Source organism: Jaculus jaculus, chromosome 6, assembly GCF_020740685.1.
Source record: "Jaculus jaculus isolate mJacJac1 chromosome 6, mJacJac1.mat.Y.cur, whole genome shotgun sequence".
Taxonomy (NCBI): domain Eukaryota; kingdom Metazoa; phylum Chordata; class Mammalia; order Rodentia; family Dipodidae; genus Jaculus; species Jaculus jaculus.
This window is the reverse complement of record NC_059107.1, coordinates 28,037,000-28,053,072: the sequence shown is the minus strand read 5'-3', so window position 1 is coordinate 28,053,072 and position 16,073 is coordinate 28,037,000. Positions and strand designations below refer to the sequence as shown.

General features: G+C 45.8%; 1 protein-coding gene across 1 annotated transcript in view; it reads left to right on the top strand.

Moving 5' to 3' along the window:
- The first annotated feature begins 13,969 nt into the window (after nucleotides 1-13,969).
- Ubtd2 (ubiquitin domain containing 2) overlaps nucleotides 13,970-16,073 on the top strand; it is a 64,426-nt gene continuing 62,322 nt past the window's right edge. Inside the window, exon 1 of the mRNA XM_004665006.3 lies at nucleotides 13,970-14,117. Within this exon, the coding sequence (XP_004665063.1) occupies nucleotides 14,048-14,117 (70 nt within the window). The 5' untranslated portion in view covers nucleotides 13,970-14,047. The remainder of the gene's footprint in view (nucleotides 14,118-16,073) is intronic.

Genomic DNA, 16,073 nt, shown 5'->3' with positions numbered 1-16,073 from the left:
GAGGATGGCCGTGAGTTCAAAACCAGTTTGAGAATACATAGTGAATTCCAGGTCAGTCTAGGCTAGAGCGAGATCCTACTTCAAAATAAATAAATAAATAAATAAAACAAAGCAAAATAATTTGGGGGGGGGTTCAAGGAAGAGTCTCACTCTGGTCCAGGCTGAGCTGGAATTAACTACGTAGTCTCAGGGTGGCCTCGAACTCACAGCCATCCTGTTACCTCTGCCTCCCGAGTGCTGGGATTAAAGGCGTGCGCCACCACGCCTGGCTAATAAATATTTTTTAAAGGGGGTATGGCCCAGTGGGTAAGAGCACTTGTTGTGCAAGCATTAGTAACTCAGTAAGAACCCCAGGACCTATGTTTAAAAAAAAAGAAAAGCCAGATGTGGCCACTGTAATCCCAGTGCTGAGTAGGATGGAATCTGGTGAATGACTGGAGCTCACTGGTCAGCCAGCCTGACAGAAAAGAGCAACTCCGGATTCAGTGAGAGGAAACAAGGCAGAAGAGCAATGGGGAAGGCCATCTGACATCTTCTTCTGGTCTTCACAGGCATGGACACAGGGTGCACACATTTACACACACATATGTGTGCACAACACACACTACGTACCATTTAGAATTTAGAAATTTAAGCCAGGTGTGGTGGCCCACGCCTTTAATCCCAGCACTTGGGAGGCAGAGGTAGGAGGATCGCTGTGAGTTCGAGGCCTCCCTGAGACTACATAGTGAATTCCAGGTCAGCCTGAGCTTCAGTGAGACCCTGCCTTTGAAAAAGCAAAAAAATTAAAAAATAGAATTTAGAAATCTACCCTTGTTATCTCTATTCTGGAACAATTCCTGTAGCAATATGACTGTTTTAAAATGGTGTAAAAACAAAAACAAAAAAATTACAAGTGAAAAAAACAGGGCATGGTGGTGAACCCCTTTAATCCCAGTACTTCAGAGGCACAGGTAGGTAGGTCACCAAGAGTTCAAGGCCACCTGAGACTCCATAGTGAATTCCAGGTCAGCCTGGGCTACAGAGCAAGACCCTACCTTGAAAAACCAAAAACATAAAAATAAATGATTTGGTAAAACTCTATTGTGAAACTACTTGAATGGTGTTTTGATAATGGAGTCCCCTCATACTTTTATAGCATTTCTTCATTGAAACTGAGTTCATGTTATATCTTTGATAATATCAATTTTTTTTAAATATTTTTGTTCATTATTTATTTATTTATTTGAGAGTGACAGACACAGGGAGAAAGGCAGATAGATGGAGAGAGAGAGAATGGGCGCGCCAGGGCTTCCAGCCACTGCAAACGAACTCCAAACGCGTGCGCCCCCTTGTGCATCTGGCTAACGTGGGACCTGGGGAACCAAGCCTTGAACTGGGGTCCTTAGGCTTCACAGGCAAGCACTTAACCGCTAAGCCATCTCTCCAGCCCTGATAATATCAATTTTTATAAACTATATTTTTCTAAGGCATTCATTTCATTAAGGGTTTTTGTTTTTGTTTTTTTGTAGCTCAGGCTGACCTGGAATGTAGTCTGGCTCCCGAGTGCTGGGATTAAAGGCATGCGCCACCACACCCAGCATTAAGTTTTTATTTTAATTTTTTTTGTTTTTGTTTTTAGGGCTTTTCTTTTATCATTTTATTCATTTTCAAAGCTGTATTGTAGGATGACAGTTTTGGGAGGTGTGGCTGTTGGAAGGCAAAGGGCCAAGCTGTCATGGATGGGATTAGTCACCTTATTAAAAAATTGACAAAAAAGGACAACATGACCAGATTTGTGACACATGCCTACAGTCCCAGCACCTGGGTTAGGGGTCACTGCAAATTTGAGTCCAGCTTGGTTTATATGAAAAGTTCCAAGCCAGCCAGGGCTACTTAGACAGATCTTGTCTTGAAAAACCTAAACCCAACCAATAACAATAACACCAGGCACCTGTCTTGATTCTTCTACTCTGTGAGGAAATAAAAGGCACATCTATGAACTAGAAAGTGAGCCCTTACCAGATAGAATCCGTAACTGTAAGGAATTTGCAAAATCTCCAGTTTGGAGTATTTTGGTACAGCACCCCAAACAGAGCTCCAAGCAAGCAAGTTGGGTATTTCATGAAGTCAACTTTCTGTCTTCCTCCATAATAATGGCTATTTTCCCTTGGCCATTTCTTTCTTTCTTCTTCTTCTTCTTCTTCTTCTTCTTTTTTTTTTTTTTTTTGTTTGTTTTTGTTTTTCGAGGTAGGGTCTCAGTAGCTCAGGACGACCTGGAATTCTCAGGGTGGCCTTGAACCCACAATGATTCTGCTACCTCTGCCTGGAATTAAAGGCGTGCACCACCACGCCCGGCACAAGGAAGCACTTTTTAAAAAATATTTTTTCTATTTTTATTTATTTATTTGATAGGGACAGACAGAGAGAGAATGAGGCCGATAGAGAGAGAGAAGAGAGAATGGGCGCGCTCCAGACGCGTGCGCACCCGGTGCACCTGGCTAACATGGGTCCTGGGGAATCGAACCTTGAACCAAGGTCCTTAGGCTTCACAGGCAAGCGCTTAACCACTAAGCCATCTCTCCAGCCCCAAGGAAGCACTTTTAACCGCTGAGCTGTCTCTCCTGCCCCCAGCTCTCCAATTCTTGCATCGCTGATCCTAGTGCAGGCTTTACTGTCTGCTCTATGAAAATGGCTATGGGCCCTTTCACTGCTGTTCCGGCGGGCAACGGGCACAGCGCTGCCAGTAGAGGGCAGTGGAGAGACACTGCAGGAGGAATTCCCCTCAGCTCAGTTGCTCAGTCCTGGGGTCTTCTGGTAGCTTCTCCAGAGCCTACCCTACGGCAGCAGAGAAGCTTCTGTGAAAAGCGGTGATGTGGCTGCTCCTGCCCTGGTTTCCCTGATGGCAGCTGCTGGCAGGTCCTCAGGAGCAGCCCCATGCACAAGAGGCTGCTGCAGGTCATTTCATAGCAGACCTGCTGCATGAGGGAGGCCCTGTAACAGCTGCTAGGCCCTATCCTAGGTAGATCTTCAGCGAGGGTGGATGTCCAACAACTTCCATGGTGTAGCATACGGGGACTTCTCTGCCATGTGACAGGCCGTCGCATGTTCTCTCCAAGGTCTGGCTGGCCTTTAGCTTGCTAGCTCAGTGCTTGTATTGGCTGCCACTTATTCTCTGCCATTCTTCTGCTCTGGAGAGCTCATTTTTCTCTTCCATGAAGTCAAAATAATACTTTATATTAAAAAAAAAGACAAAGTTCATTAAAGAAAAATTAGACTATCTCTCATAAACACAGAGGGAAATTTTTCCTAACCAGGTTTTAGCAAATTGAATCCAACACAACCCATTTAAATTTATGCAACAAATTCAAGGCTGGTTTGATATCTGAAAACCCATCATTGTAGCTCACCACAATAGCAAAACTAAAGGGATAAATCATATCACCACCTCAACAGATGCAGAATAAGCAGCTTGCCAAACTCAAACCCATTCTCTCTCCCTCTCTCTCTCTCTCTCTCTCTCTCTCTCTCTCTCTCAAAATAATTAAACAAGTGAACTTTAAGATGAGCTAAAGGCTGGGTGTGGTGGTACATGTCTTTAATCCCAGCCCTTGGGAGGCAGAGGTAAGCAGATCGCTGTGAGTTGGAGGCCAGCCTGAGACTACATAGTGAATTCCAGGTTAGCTTGGGCTTGAGAGAGAGAGAAGCCTATCCATATCAAAAATAATACAGGGGGCAGCCAGGCTTGGTAGCACATGCCTTTAATCCCAGCACTTGGGAGGCAGAGGTAGGAGGATCGCTGTGAGTTTGAGGCCACCCTGAGACAACAGAGTGAATTCCAGGTCAGCCTGGGCTAAAGTGAGACCCTACCTTGGGAAAAAAAAAAAAAAAAGAATACAGGGGGCTGGAGAGATGGCTTAATGGTTAATGTGCTTTCCTGTGAAGCCAAAGCACCTGGGTTCAATTCCCCAGGACCCATGTAAGCCAGAGGCACAAGGTAGTACATGCGTCCACAGTTCATTTGCGGTGGCTAGAGGCCCTGGTGTGCCCATTCTCTCCTCTCTCACTCTCTCTCTCTCAAATAAAAAAAAACTTAAAAATATTTTTAAAAGGGGGCTGGAGGAATGGCTTAGCGGTTAAGGTGTTTGCCTGCAAAACCAAAGGAACCCGGTTTAATTCTCCAGGACCCACATTAGCCAGATATACATGGTGTTGCATACATTGATAGTTCATTTGCAGTGGCTAGAGGCCCTGGCGTGCCCATTTTCTCTTCTCTCTCAAATAAAAATAAATTTTAAAATATTTTTTTAAAGGGCTGGAGAGATGGCTTAGCAGTTAAGCACTTGCCTGTGAAGCCTAAGGACCCCAGTTTGAGGCTCGATTCCCCAGGACCCACGTTACCCAGATGCACAAGGGGGTGCACAGGTCTGGAGTTTGTTTGCAGTGGCTAGAAGCCCTGGCATGCCCATTCTCACTCTTTCTTCCTCTCTCTCTCTCTCTCTCTCCCCCTCCCTCTCTCTCTAGTAAATAAATCAGGGGGGAAAAAAGAAGAAGAAGAATACAGGGCTGGAGAGATGGCTCAGTGGTTAAAAGCACTTTCTTGCAAAGCCTGATGGCCTGCGTTCAACACCCCAGCACGCACATAAAGTCAGATGCACAAAAGTGGTCCATGTGTCTGCAATTCATTTGCAGTGGCCCTTGTGTGCCCATTCTTTCTCTCTCTCTCTCTCTCCCTCTTTCTCTTTCTCTCTGTCTCTGTCTCCCTCTCCCAAGTAAATAAATAAAATATTTACAATAAATAACATTTTTTAAAAAAAGAATACATCTTTTAAAAAATTTTAAATTTGAGCCAGGTGTGTTGGCTGATGACTTTAATCCCAGCACTTGGGAGGCAGAGGTAGGAGGATCTCCGTGAGCTCAAGGCCACCCTGAGAGTACATACTGAATTCCAGGTCAGCCTGGACTAGAGTGAGACCCTACCTCGAAAAACCAAAGAAAAAAAAATTATTTATTTATTTACATGTGTGTGTGGCATGGGGCACTCCAGGGTCTCTTGCTACTGAAAATGAACACCAGATGGTTGTACCATTTTTCACATCTAGCTTACATGGGTGGCTGGAGAAGTGAACCCAGGCTGATGGGCTTTACAAGCAAGCTCCTTTAACCACTGAGCAGTCTTCCCAGCTCCCAAAGAATATATTTTTCATGGAATCGTTTTTGTTTGTTTTTCTGTTTGTTTGCTTGCTTGCTTTGTTTTTGGAGGGGTGGAATTTGAGGTAGGGTTTCACTCTAGCCAAGGCTGAACTGGAGTTCACTATGTGGTCTCAGGGTGGCCTCGAACTCACGGTGATCCTCTTTCCTCTGCCTCCTGAGTTCTGCTGGAATTTAAGGGCATGTGCCACCACACCAGACATATGGCATTTTTAAAAAAAAATGTATCCAATAGTGGTTGCCTGAGGACATGTAACAAGGGAAGAAAAGGAGGGAAGCATTACAAAAAGTCAGAAGAGTGATAGGTATGTTCATGATCTTATTGTCTTGATTGATAGTTATTCTCTTGCCTCATTAACTTGATGGTTTCAAAGATGTATGCCTGGCCAGGTGCACGCCTTTAATCTGAGTACTTACTTGGGAGGCTGAGGTAGGAGACTCACTATGAGTTCGAGGTCAGCCTGAGACTCCATAGTGAATTCCAGGTCAACCTGGGCTAGAGAGAGACCCTACCTCGAAAAAACAACAAAAAGAAGGAGGAGGAGGAAGAGGAGGAGATGGAGGAGGGGAAGAAGAAGAAGGAGGAGAAGGAGAAAGATGTATGCATATATCTAATTTATAAAATTATAGCTGGACAGATGGCTCAACAGTTATGGCACTTCTCTTCAAAAGCCTAATGACCTGGGTTCAATTCCCCAATACCCACATAAAGTGGCACCTGTGTCTGACATTTGTTTGCAGCAGCAGAAGATCCTGCCATTTAACACAGATGGATAGATGATCAATAGATACATAGATGATTGATAGATAGATAGATAGATAGATAGATAGATAGATAGATAATTATCACAGGTTTTCAGAGCAAAGGTAAGAGAAGGGATGCAGGAGGGACAAGTGGAGAGACTATATATTTCATACAGAGAGTAAAAGGGCTTAACTGGTGTGGGTATGGAAAGTGAGAGGGTTGGAGAAGTCACTCAGGAGTAATGCTTAGATTTGGGGCTTTAATAACTGGATGAAATGACTATTGGTGAAAGATAAAAATGACTAAAGCATAAAATAGTTTGCCAGGGATGGGAAGGACTGAATTTAGTTTTGACGAAGATTCCATCTGTGGACCTACCTCCATTAGAAATGCCTGATGTATGAGTTAAAAATAGGGAGTCTCGGGATCCACTCCAGACCATATCTGGGTATATTGTGATCGTGTGTGTGTGTGTGTGTGTGTGTGTGTGTGTGTGTGTAAGAGAAAGAGAGAGAGAGAGAGAGCAGGTCATAGGACAATTTTCAGGTCGGTTCTCACCAGTCCACCTCATCTGAGGCAAAGTTGTAAAGTTGTTCATTCTGAATTCTCACTTTGCCATTTTTTGCTGAGCTCACCTCAAGCTTCAGGGAAAATCTCCTGTCTCTACCTTCCATCTCACCATCATCAATGTGTGACATCAAACCCCACTGCCCCCCAAATATAAAACAACAACAACAAAACTCCAAAATACAGTGATTTTTTTTTTTTTTTTTTTTGAGGTACAGTCTCACTCTAGCCCATGCTGATCTGGAATTCACTCTGTAGCCTCAAGGTGGCCTCGAACTCACAGCAATCCTGATTCTGCCTCCCCAGTACTGGGATTAAAGGTGTGCACCACCACAGCCAGCAATACTGTGGTTTTTAACAAGCTTTCCATATGACTGACTCCATTCTGAAGTTTGACTGCTGTGAAACTCCATTCTCTCTTCTCTTTAATCTTTTCCCATTTCTTCTCCTTCCTCCCCTTTACTTGCTTGCCAATTCTTCCCAGAAACTAGCTGTGTAAAGATGTCACTGGGAATACAATTATGAATGAATTGCAATTAGATGCCCCAAAATACATGAAGCAAAGATTATTACAAGTCATAAATGACAAAGTTACAAGAATGATATATAAAAATCAATTCTATTTCCGTATATTTGCCATGAATAAGACATGCCATGAACATGACAAAGAATGAAATAGCCAGGTATGGTGGTGAAGGCCTTTAATCCCAGCACTAAGGAGACAGATGTAGAAGGATTGCTGTGAGTTCGAGGCCACCATGAAACTACATAGTGAGTTCCAGGTCAGCCTACCTGAAAAACCCAAAAAACAACAACAACCAAAAAAGCTAATTTTTTTTATTAGTGTGTATGTATTGATGTGCAGCCCCCCCTTTTTGTTTTGTTTTGGTTTTTCGAGGTAGGGTTTCACTCTAGCTCAGGCTGAGAGAGAGAGAGAATGGGCACACCAGGGCCTCTAGCGACTACAAACAAACTCCAGATTCATGCACCACCTTGTGCATCTGTTTTACTTGGGTACTGGGGAATTGAGCCTTGAACCAGGGTCCTTAGCCTTCACAGGCAAGCACTTAACCACTAAGCCATCTCTGGGCTAGCAGACTTTACAAACAAGCACCTTTAACTGCTGAGCCATCTCCTCAGCCATTTGCCGCCCAAGTACTGGGATTGAAGGCATGCACCATCATGCCCAGCTGAGACATTATAAAACATTTTCATTTATTTATTTGTGTGTTTGTATATAGAAAGAGAGAAACAGAGAGAATGGGTGCTCTAGGGCCTCCAGCCACTGCAAATGAACTCCATATGCATGTGCCACTTTGTGCATCTGGCTTTACATGGGTACTGGGGCATTAGGTTTTCAGGCAAGTGTCTTAACTGCTGAGCCATCTCTTCCTCAAGACTTTTTTTTTTTTTTTTTTCTGTCTCAGTCTACCACAGGCTGACCTGGAATTCACTATGTAGTCTCAAGGTGGCCTTGAACTCAGAAGTCCTCCTACCTCTGCCTCCCAAGTGCTGGGATTGAAGGCATGTGCCACCACACCCAGAGAGACTTTTTTGCTTCATGAACATACACATGAGAAAATGCAAGTCAAAACCACAATAAGATATCCTACACATACCCTAAGATGTCTATTATGAAAGGTGAATGATAATAATGTGTTAGCAAGGAAATGCAGAGAAATTGGAACCCCCATAGAGAACAGGGAGAAATGTATAACAAGTAAATTGCTTTGAAAAAGGTTTGTCAATTGCTTTGTTAAGCAGAGAGTTACCATAAACCAAGCAATTCCATTCTTAGGAAATTGAAAACATATGTCCACAAAATTCCTCTACACAGGGTTGGGGAGATGACTTAGCAGTTAAAGATGCTTGCTTACAAGACTGCTGGCCTGGGTTCAATTCCCCAGCATCCACATAAAGCCAGTGACACACTTCTGGAGTTCATTTACAGTGGCAATAGATCCTGGTGCACCTCTTCTCTCTCTCTCTCCCTCTCTCTCTCTCTCTCCCTCCCCCTCTCTCTCTCACACACACACACAAATAACTAAACGAAAAATAAAAAGAAAATCCTGTACACAAATGTTCAGAGAAGCTTTATTCATAATATCCAAAAAAAAGTAGAGACAACCCAAATGTCCACCACCTGGTAAAAGGATAAACATGGTGCATCCAGACAATGGAATATAGCTACTTACAATAGGAAATGAAGGGCTGGAGAGATGGCTTAGTGGTTAAGGCACTTGCCTAAGAAGCTTAAGGACCAAGGTTTAATTCCCCAGAACCCATGTAAGCCAGATGCACGAGGTGGCACATACTTCTGGAGTTCATTTGCAGTGGCTGTGATGTTCCCATTTTCTCTCTCTTTCTCTCTGTCTCTTTCCCTCCCTCTCTTCTCTCTCTTAAATAAATAAATAAATTTTTTTTTTTTAAAAAAAGAGTCTGAGCTGGGCACGGTGGTGCATTCCTTTAATCCCAGCACTCGGGAGACAGAGGTAGGAGGATCGCCATGAGCTCAAGGCCACCCTGAGAATACAGAGTGAATTCCAGGTCAGTCTGGGCTACAGTGAGACCCCACCTTGAAAAAAAGAAAAAGAAAAAAAAAGAATCTGGCTGGACATGGTGGCTCATGCCTTTATGCCTTTAATCCCAGCACTTAGGAGGCAGAGGTAGGAGGACTGTTGTAAGTTCAAGGCCACTCTGAAACTACCAGGTCAACCTGGGCTAGAGTGAGAGCCTACCTCAGGGAAAAAAAAAAGGGAAATTGTCTGGAGAGATGGCTTAGTAGTTAAGGCATTTGCCTGCAAAGCCGAAAGACCCTGGCTCAATTCCCTAGGACCCACATAGGCCTGATGCACAAGGGGGCACATGTGTCTGGAGTTCATTTGCAGTGGCTGGAGGCCCTGGCATGCCCATTCTCTCTCTCCCTCTCTCTCAAATAAATAAATAAATAAAAACTGGGAAAAAAGGGAAATGAAGTACGGTTATGGATGAACCCTGAAAATATTGCGTATGATAAGAGAAGGCAGTTACAAAGAGCCAATCATTACATGATTCCATTGATATGAAACATTTAGAAGGGACAGAAAGTATATTTGTAGAGGGTTGAGAGGTAGACTAGAGGGAGGGGCTAGGGAGATGACTTGACTATAAAAGGTGATTTTTCTTTTCTTCTTTTTTTTTTTTGTCCCAGGTAGGGACTCAATCTGGCCCAGGCTGACCTGAAATTCACTATTTAGTCTCAGGCTGGCCTTGAACTCACAGCCATCTTCCTACTTCAGCCTCCCCAAGTGCTGGGGGATTAAAGGCATGTGCAACCACACCCAGCTTTTTTAAGGTTAAAAAAATATGTATTTATGATTTATTTGAGAGAGTGTGAGAAAGAGAAAAAGGCAGATACAGAATGGGCATGTCAGGGCCTCTAGCCATTGCAAACAAGCTCAAGATGTGTGTGCCACCTTGTGCATCTGGCTTTATGTGGGTATTAGCGAATTGAACCAGGGTGTTAGGCTTTGCAGGCAAGCACCTGAACAGCTGAGGCATCTCTCAAGATTCAAAAGATGCTTTTTTATTTTTATTTTTTCCTGCAAAGCCTGCTGGCCTGGGGTTCAATTCCCTAGTACCCACATAAAGCCATACAACAAGGCGGCACATGCATCTGGAGTTAGTTTGCAGCAGCATAAGGTCCTGACAGACTCCATGCTCTCACTCTTTCCCAAATAAATAACAACAAGAAGAAGTAAATGAGAAGTGACTGCCAATACATATGTTTTATTTTCTTTTGTTTTTAACTTATTTTTATTTACTTGAGAAAGACAGAGGAGAAAGAATGGGCATGCCAGGGTTTCTTCCCACTACCAGTGAACTCCAGATTCATGTGCCACTTTGTGCATCTGGCTTTACATATGTACTGGGGAATTGAAGCTGGGCTGGCAGGCCTGGCAAGCAAGTGTCTTTAACTGCTGAGCCATCTCTCCAGTCCATGAGTTTTCTTTTAAAGGTGATTAAAAATAAAATTATAAAACTGGACTGGAGAGATGGCTTAATGGTTAAGGAACTTGCCTGTGAAGCCTAATGACCCAGGTGTGATTCCCTCCCCGAAACCCACATAAGCCAGATGCACAAGGTGGTGCATGTGTCTGAGTTCCTTTGCAGTGGCTAGAAGCTCTGGTGCACCCACTCTCTCTCTCCCTCTCCCTCTCTTTAATAAAAAAATATATTCTAGGGCTGGAGAGATGGCTTAGCGGTTAAGCGCTCGCCTGTGAAGCCTAAGGACCCCAGTTCGAGGCTCGGTTCCCCAGGTCCCATGTTAACCAGATGCACAAGGGGGGGCACGGCGTCTGGAGTTCGTTTGCAGAGGCTGGAAGCCCTGGCGCGCCCATTCTCTCTCTCTCCCTCTATCTGTCTTTCTGTGTCTGTCGCTCTCAAATAAATAAAAAATAAAAAAATTTAAAAAATTTAAAAAAATATATTCTAAAAGTAATGTACTGAAAACACTAAAAAAATACCCACTGTAATTTAAATATATAATTTAACTTGGTGAAATATATGGCATATGAATCATATGTCGATGTAACTATTATAAAATATTTAAATATTTTATTTATTTATTCATTTATTTTGGAGGGGGGGGCAGATAGAGAGAGAATGGGCACATCAAGGCCTATAGCCACTGCAAACGAACTCCAGAAGCATGTGTCACCTTATGCATCTGGCTTACTACTTGGGTACTGGGGAATTGAACCCAAGTCCTTAGGCTTTGCAGGCAAGCACCTTAACTGCTAAGTCATCTCTCCAGCCCCTTATAAAACATTTTAAACCATATGTACATACACACAGAAGGCATTTTTCCTGTATATGGCATTAAATGGATTGGGCAATGTAACAAGTTTAAATAGGTGACGTTAGACAAAAAGTAAATAGAGTTTATAAGGGCTGGATAGATAGCTTAACCATTAAGGCACTTGCCTGTGAAGCCTAATGACCTAAGTTCGATTCCAGGTTCAATTTTTCAGTACCCACATAAAGCCAGATGCACAAAGTGGCCCATGGGTCTGGAGTTCTTTGCAGCAGCTAGAGGCCCTTGTGCACCCATTTTCTCTTTGTCTCTTTTAGCTTGCAAACAAATAAATAAATGATTTTTTTTTAAAAAAAAGAGTTAATTAAAAGTTCCCACAAAGCTTGGAGAATTCTTGGCTGGATTTCATAAGCAAGAGATCTGGGCTCTTACAGAAGTTAGGATCATACAGTGAATACAAGATGGAAGCCAGATTCCAACCTGGGGAATTAACGGCAGAGCTGGGAGTCTGTTGCTGCTACATGGCTCTGCTCCTGGGAACATGTGTGTCTGCTCAAAGGCGTAGGCAGCATGGGGGATATCCATTGCTGTGAAGCTTTCCACAAGATTGCTCTCTGTTCTCAGTGCCAACTCCTTACTGCTCAGCAGAAAGCCCTTAGCATTTGGGTGCCTACCATCTGTTTAATAGACATTGTGGAACTCTTGGTTTCTGCAATTTTGAGAGTGAAATTCAGGACAAAACACTCTCTTTGCAAATATCCAGCAGGCAGCTTCTCCCCTTCTGGGACGTGATCAAGTGATGTCTGTCTGCCAACATGAATATTCAGCTAGCACCATCACATAGAAGGCTTTGCGATACTAGAGCAACTCAGAATTCATAAAAATATCAATGGTGCGTAAAAGCTCTCTTTCAATGTTCAGGACCACAACTGAGGCCAAGCTCATTCTTCAGTCTAAGCCCCAATATAGCAGACTTCTATGTCTGTGTTTTCGTATAAATTGAGTTTTGTTTAACCTTCATTTTTGTCCGATTATCAAATGAACTAAATATTTTTATTTTGGATTATTTCTGTCAGCTAGATTCCCAGATGTGGAAGAATCCTGAGCCAAAGGGTAGGAACATTTTTAAGAGTCTTGATTGGTGTTGCCAAATTGCTTTGCAAAAAGATTGAACCAATTTACACTCCCACCAGCAGAGTATGAGAATATATTTAAATGCAAATTCCGATCTGCAGAATGTGTCTTTCTTTCTTAGGTATCTTACTTAAAACAATTTTTTTTTTAAATGCTAAGCAAAAGCTGACCCAGGATGTTACAAAAAAAAAAAAAAAGTCTAGCATAAAAGTGGAACATAGTTAAAACAGCTCTTAGGCAGAAATAAACTTTAGAAAGGCCTAAACTGGATGATGAAAATGTTAAACCACTACAGCAATATACACAGTTCTAAAGGGGTCATTAACAGTTTGGCTTAGATTGGAATAGTAGCTGTCAGGAATGCTGTGTTTGGTAAATGTACCAAATTGTAGTTTACAAAAAAAACCCGTAAAGTATTTATTTAACATTTCACTTGGTTCCAAAGAGGATTTGAGATATTTCAAGCCAGGATCTGGATGAATAATCAGTCTTGTGAAGAGGAAACACACCCCACACCCATGCCTCCTGAAGTATATGATCAGCGCTTATCATTCCCTCCAAGGACGACTCGCCGGTGTAATCTGAATTCTGCTGGCAACCACAACGACCGCCTCCACCTCGAAGAATGGGGAACAGTGATTTCTGGGGTGGGGGCATATAGGGATGGGAAAGGCGAGGGAAGCGCACACTGTGGGTACCAACCCACGGAGCTCTACACGAATTCAGGGGATGCTGAGATCCCACGCTCAGTCCCACCCTCTCCGTTCATCCCACCCTTTCCCCCACCTGGGGAGGGGGGATTTGGGAGACCCGCCTGTGTACGTCTGCGAGTTTTCCGCGACTACATTTCACTGTCTCCCTTTCCGACCCGCCTCCAACCAGTAAGAGCCGAGGGCCAAGCGGGAGCAGAACCTCTCAACTTCGTCCCTTCCCACTTCTCACTTTTGTTCTTCTCCAGCCTCTTGCCCCTCGCTCTCCCGCTCCCGCCCCCCTCGGCCCCCCCTCGACTCCCCCCTCCCCTCCGCCCGCTCTGCCTCCGCCCTCTCCCCTCCCCCTCGGCCTGGGCCGCCCGCAGCCAATCAGAACGCGGCCCCGCCCCTCCCCGGCGGGGCAGCCGTGTGCAGGCCGGGCGCGCGGGTGCCGAGGGAGGGAGGGACGGAGGGAGGGCGGCGCCGCGGGCGGGCGGGGGCCGATGGGGCCTGGCGGACGGGCGGCGGCGGCGGCGGCGGCGGCAGCGGCTGCGGGGCGTGTTTGTGGGGGTCACTGAGTCCCGGGGTGGGGGTGCCCTGTGTGGTGTGTGTGGTGTGTGGGTGTGTGTGGGTGTGTGTGGTGGGCCCACCCGGCATGGGCGAACCCCGGCCTGGCGGGGCCGAGCCGGAGGCCAGGGCGGTACACGGGCCAGGCCTACGGGGTGGGCGGCCTGGGGGCTGAGAGGGGTACGGAGGAAGGGGCCGAGCCGAGGCTGCGGTGGGTGGAGCGGCCAGGGGGGCGGAGGCTGGGCCGCGGCGGGCGAGCGAAGCGATCCGAGCGGAGCGGCTGTCCCGAGCTTCGGCTTCGGCGGCCCCGGGACCCGGACGAGCGCCCGGAGGTGGCGGACGCGGCGCCGGGGAGCCCCCATGGGCGGGTGTGTGGGCGCCCAGCACGACTCCTCGGGCAGCCTCAACGAGAACTCGGAGGGCACCGGAGGTAGGTGAGCGCCAGCCTCGGGGTGGGGGGTGGGCCCCCATTGTTTTCCAGGCCCGGCCACCTGTCCCGACCCTTCCCTTCCTCCTCTTCCCGGGCGGCCGTGGCTGGGGCGGGCAGCGGGCGGGGGGGGGGGGGTTGGACCCGCGTCGCCGGCTCCCCTTTGTCATCCCCTCCTCCACGTCCCCTCCCTGCGCCCCGCTTCCGGCCCGGCCGCCGTGGGGTCGCGTCCCCTCCCCAGCCTGGGTCGGCGAGGGTGGAAAGAAGTCGACCCTCGTCGTTCGCACCCGTCCCGGGGGTGTGTGTGTAATGGGGGCGATCACTCGGACCCCCAAAGTGCCCGGCGGTCCTGGTCTCTCCCTCGCCGCTGTGTTAATTATTCAGAAGCCGGATGGCGGCGCCCGGGGCCCGCGGAGCCGCCGATCGATGCGGAGCCGGGAGGCCGCCTCGCCGTCCCCTCCGACGGGGCCTCCCCCACAACCCCCCCCCACCCCCGCCTGCACCCCGGAGTTGGCTTGGGCTCAGCTTCCCTGAGTTTCGGATGACAGCTGCCCTGGCTGCTTCCAATTTGGCCATTGAAACCTGGCGACTTGCTGAGGCCCTCGGCTCGGGGAGGTCACTGCAGTGGTCACGGGCATTTCGTTTTCACGAGCGGAGGGAAACGGTCAGCCCCAGGAAAAACGTGGCCCTTTTTTTTTTTTTTTGATGCTGCCTTAAGGGGCGTGAGTTGGGGCGGACTTAAGTCAAATTCCGATCCGTCTTACGTAAAAGCAAAAACGATGTAAGATTAAAAAAGTACATGTGTGGAGCAGTCTGATGTAGCCCGATCGGTAAGATCAGGACTTTGGATAAAAAGTTCTCTTTATTTTCTGTCCTTTTTTTTTTTTTTTTTCTTTTTGCTAATGTGAAACACACTTCGCGATGAAAGTCGGTTTAGCAGTGTGATGAGAGGTATTTTAAGCCCATCGCTGGTCCGTTATAGAGTGGTAAAACTAAGATTAATTCCACTTCCATGACGTTAAAAGTTTCCAGTCTATGGCACGGAATCCGCAGGCGTTAGAATGTTCAAGAAAGAGCTTCTAGGAATAGCAAAGATGATTTAGTTTGATTCAGACCTGATGTGCAATGGCTCCAAGCGTGGTGCATTTGTTTTGTTAAGTCTTGTTACTTTGCTCTTAAACTTTTGTGTGAGGAAGTTCCTGGGTTACATGTTTAGCCATGACACTTCATTAAAATCGACTGGTCTTCTCTCTGACCAAGTTCTGGGCAATACCTTGACAACTCAGGAAAAGTCTTGAAAAAGTTGCCATATGAAAATGCAACTATATAGTATATTTCATGCCACTACGTAATGACTTGGTGGCTCATGTTGGAGCCTCAGCGTCAAGGTCAAACGATTCGTCCAGCTGAGGTGATCATTTATGGTACTGAGCATACTGGTACTTAGAGTTTTGTTTTAGTTTTTGCACATGTGGACAATATTTCTGTGGAATAAAATTGAACCATCTTATTAATTGTTACTGGTTGGCTTATGACCAACTAGGCATTATTAGTGTAGGCGTTTCAAACCCTGAAATCGTAATTTAGGATAACTATTCTCAGTGGTGTGTAGTTAGATAGCTACAGTATCAGTTTCTTTGAGGACTAAATTTTCTGGACCCTAAACTAAAGTGTTTTTAATATTTTTTAAAATTATTTATTTATTTGAGAGCAATAGAGAAAGAGCAAGAGAGCGAGAGAGAGAGAGAGAGAGGGAGAATGGGTGCGTGCACCCCCTTGTGCTTCTGGCTAATGTGGGTCCTGGGGAATCCAGCCTCCAACTGTGGTCCTTAGGCCTCACAGGCAAGCACTTAACCGCTAAGCCATCTCACCAGCCCTGTTTTTTAAATTTTTAAAAAATATTTTATCTTTATTTATTTGAGAGAGAGAGGAAGAGAAGGGGCAAGCCAGGGCCATCAG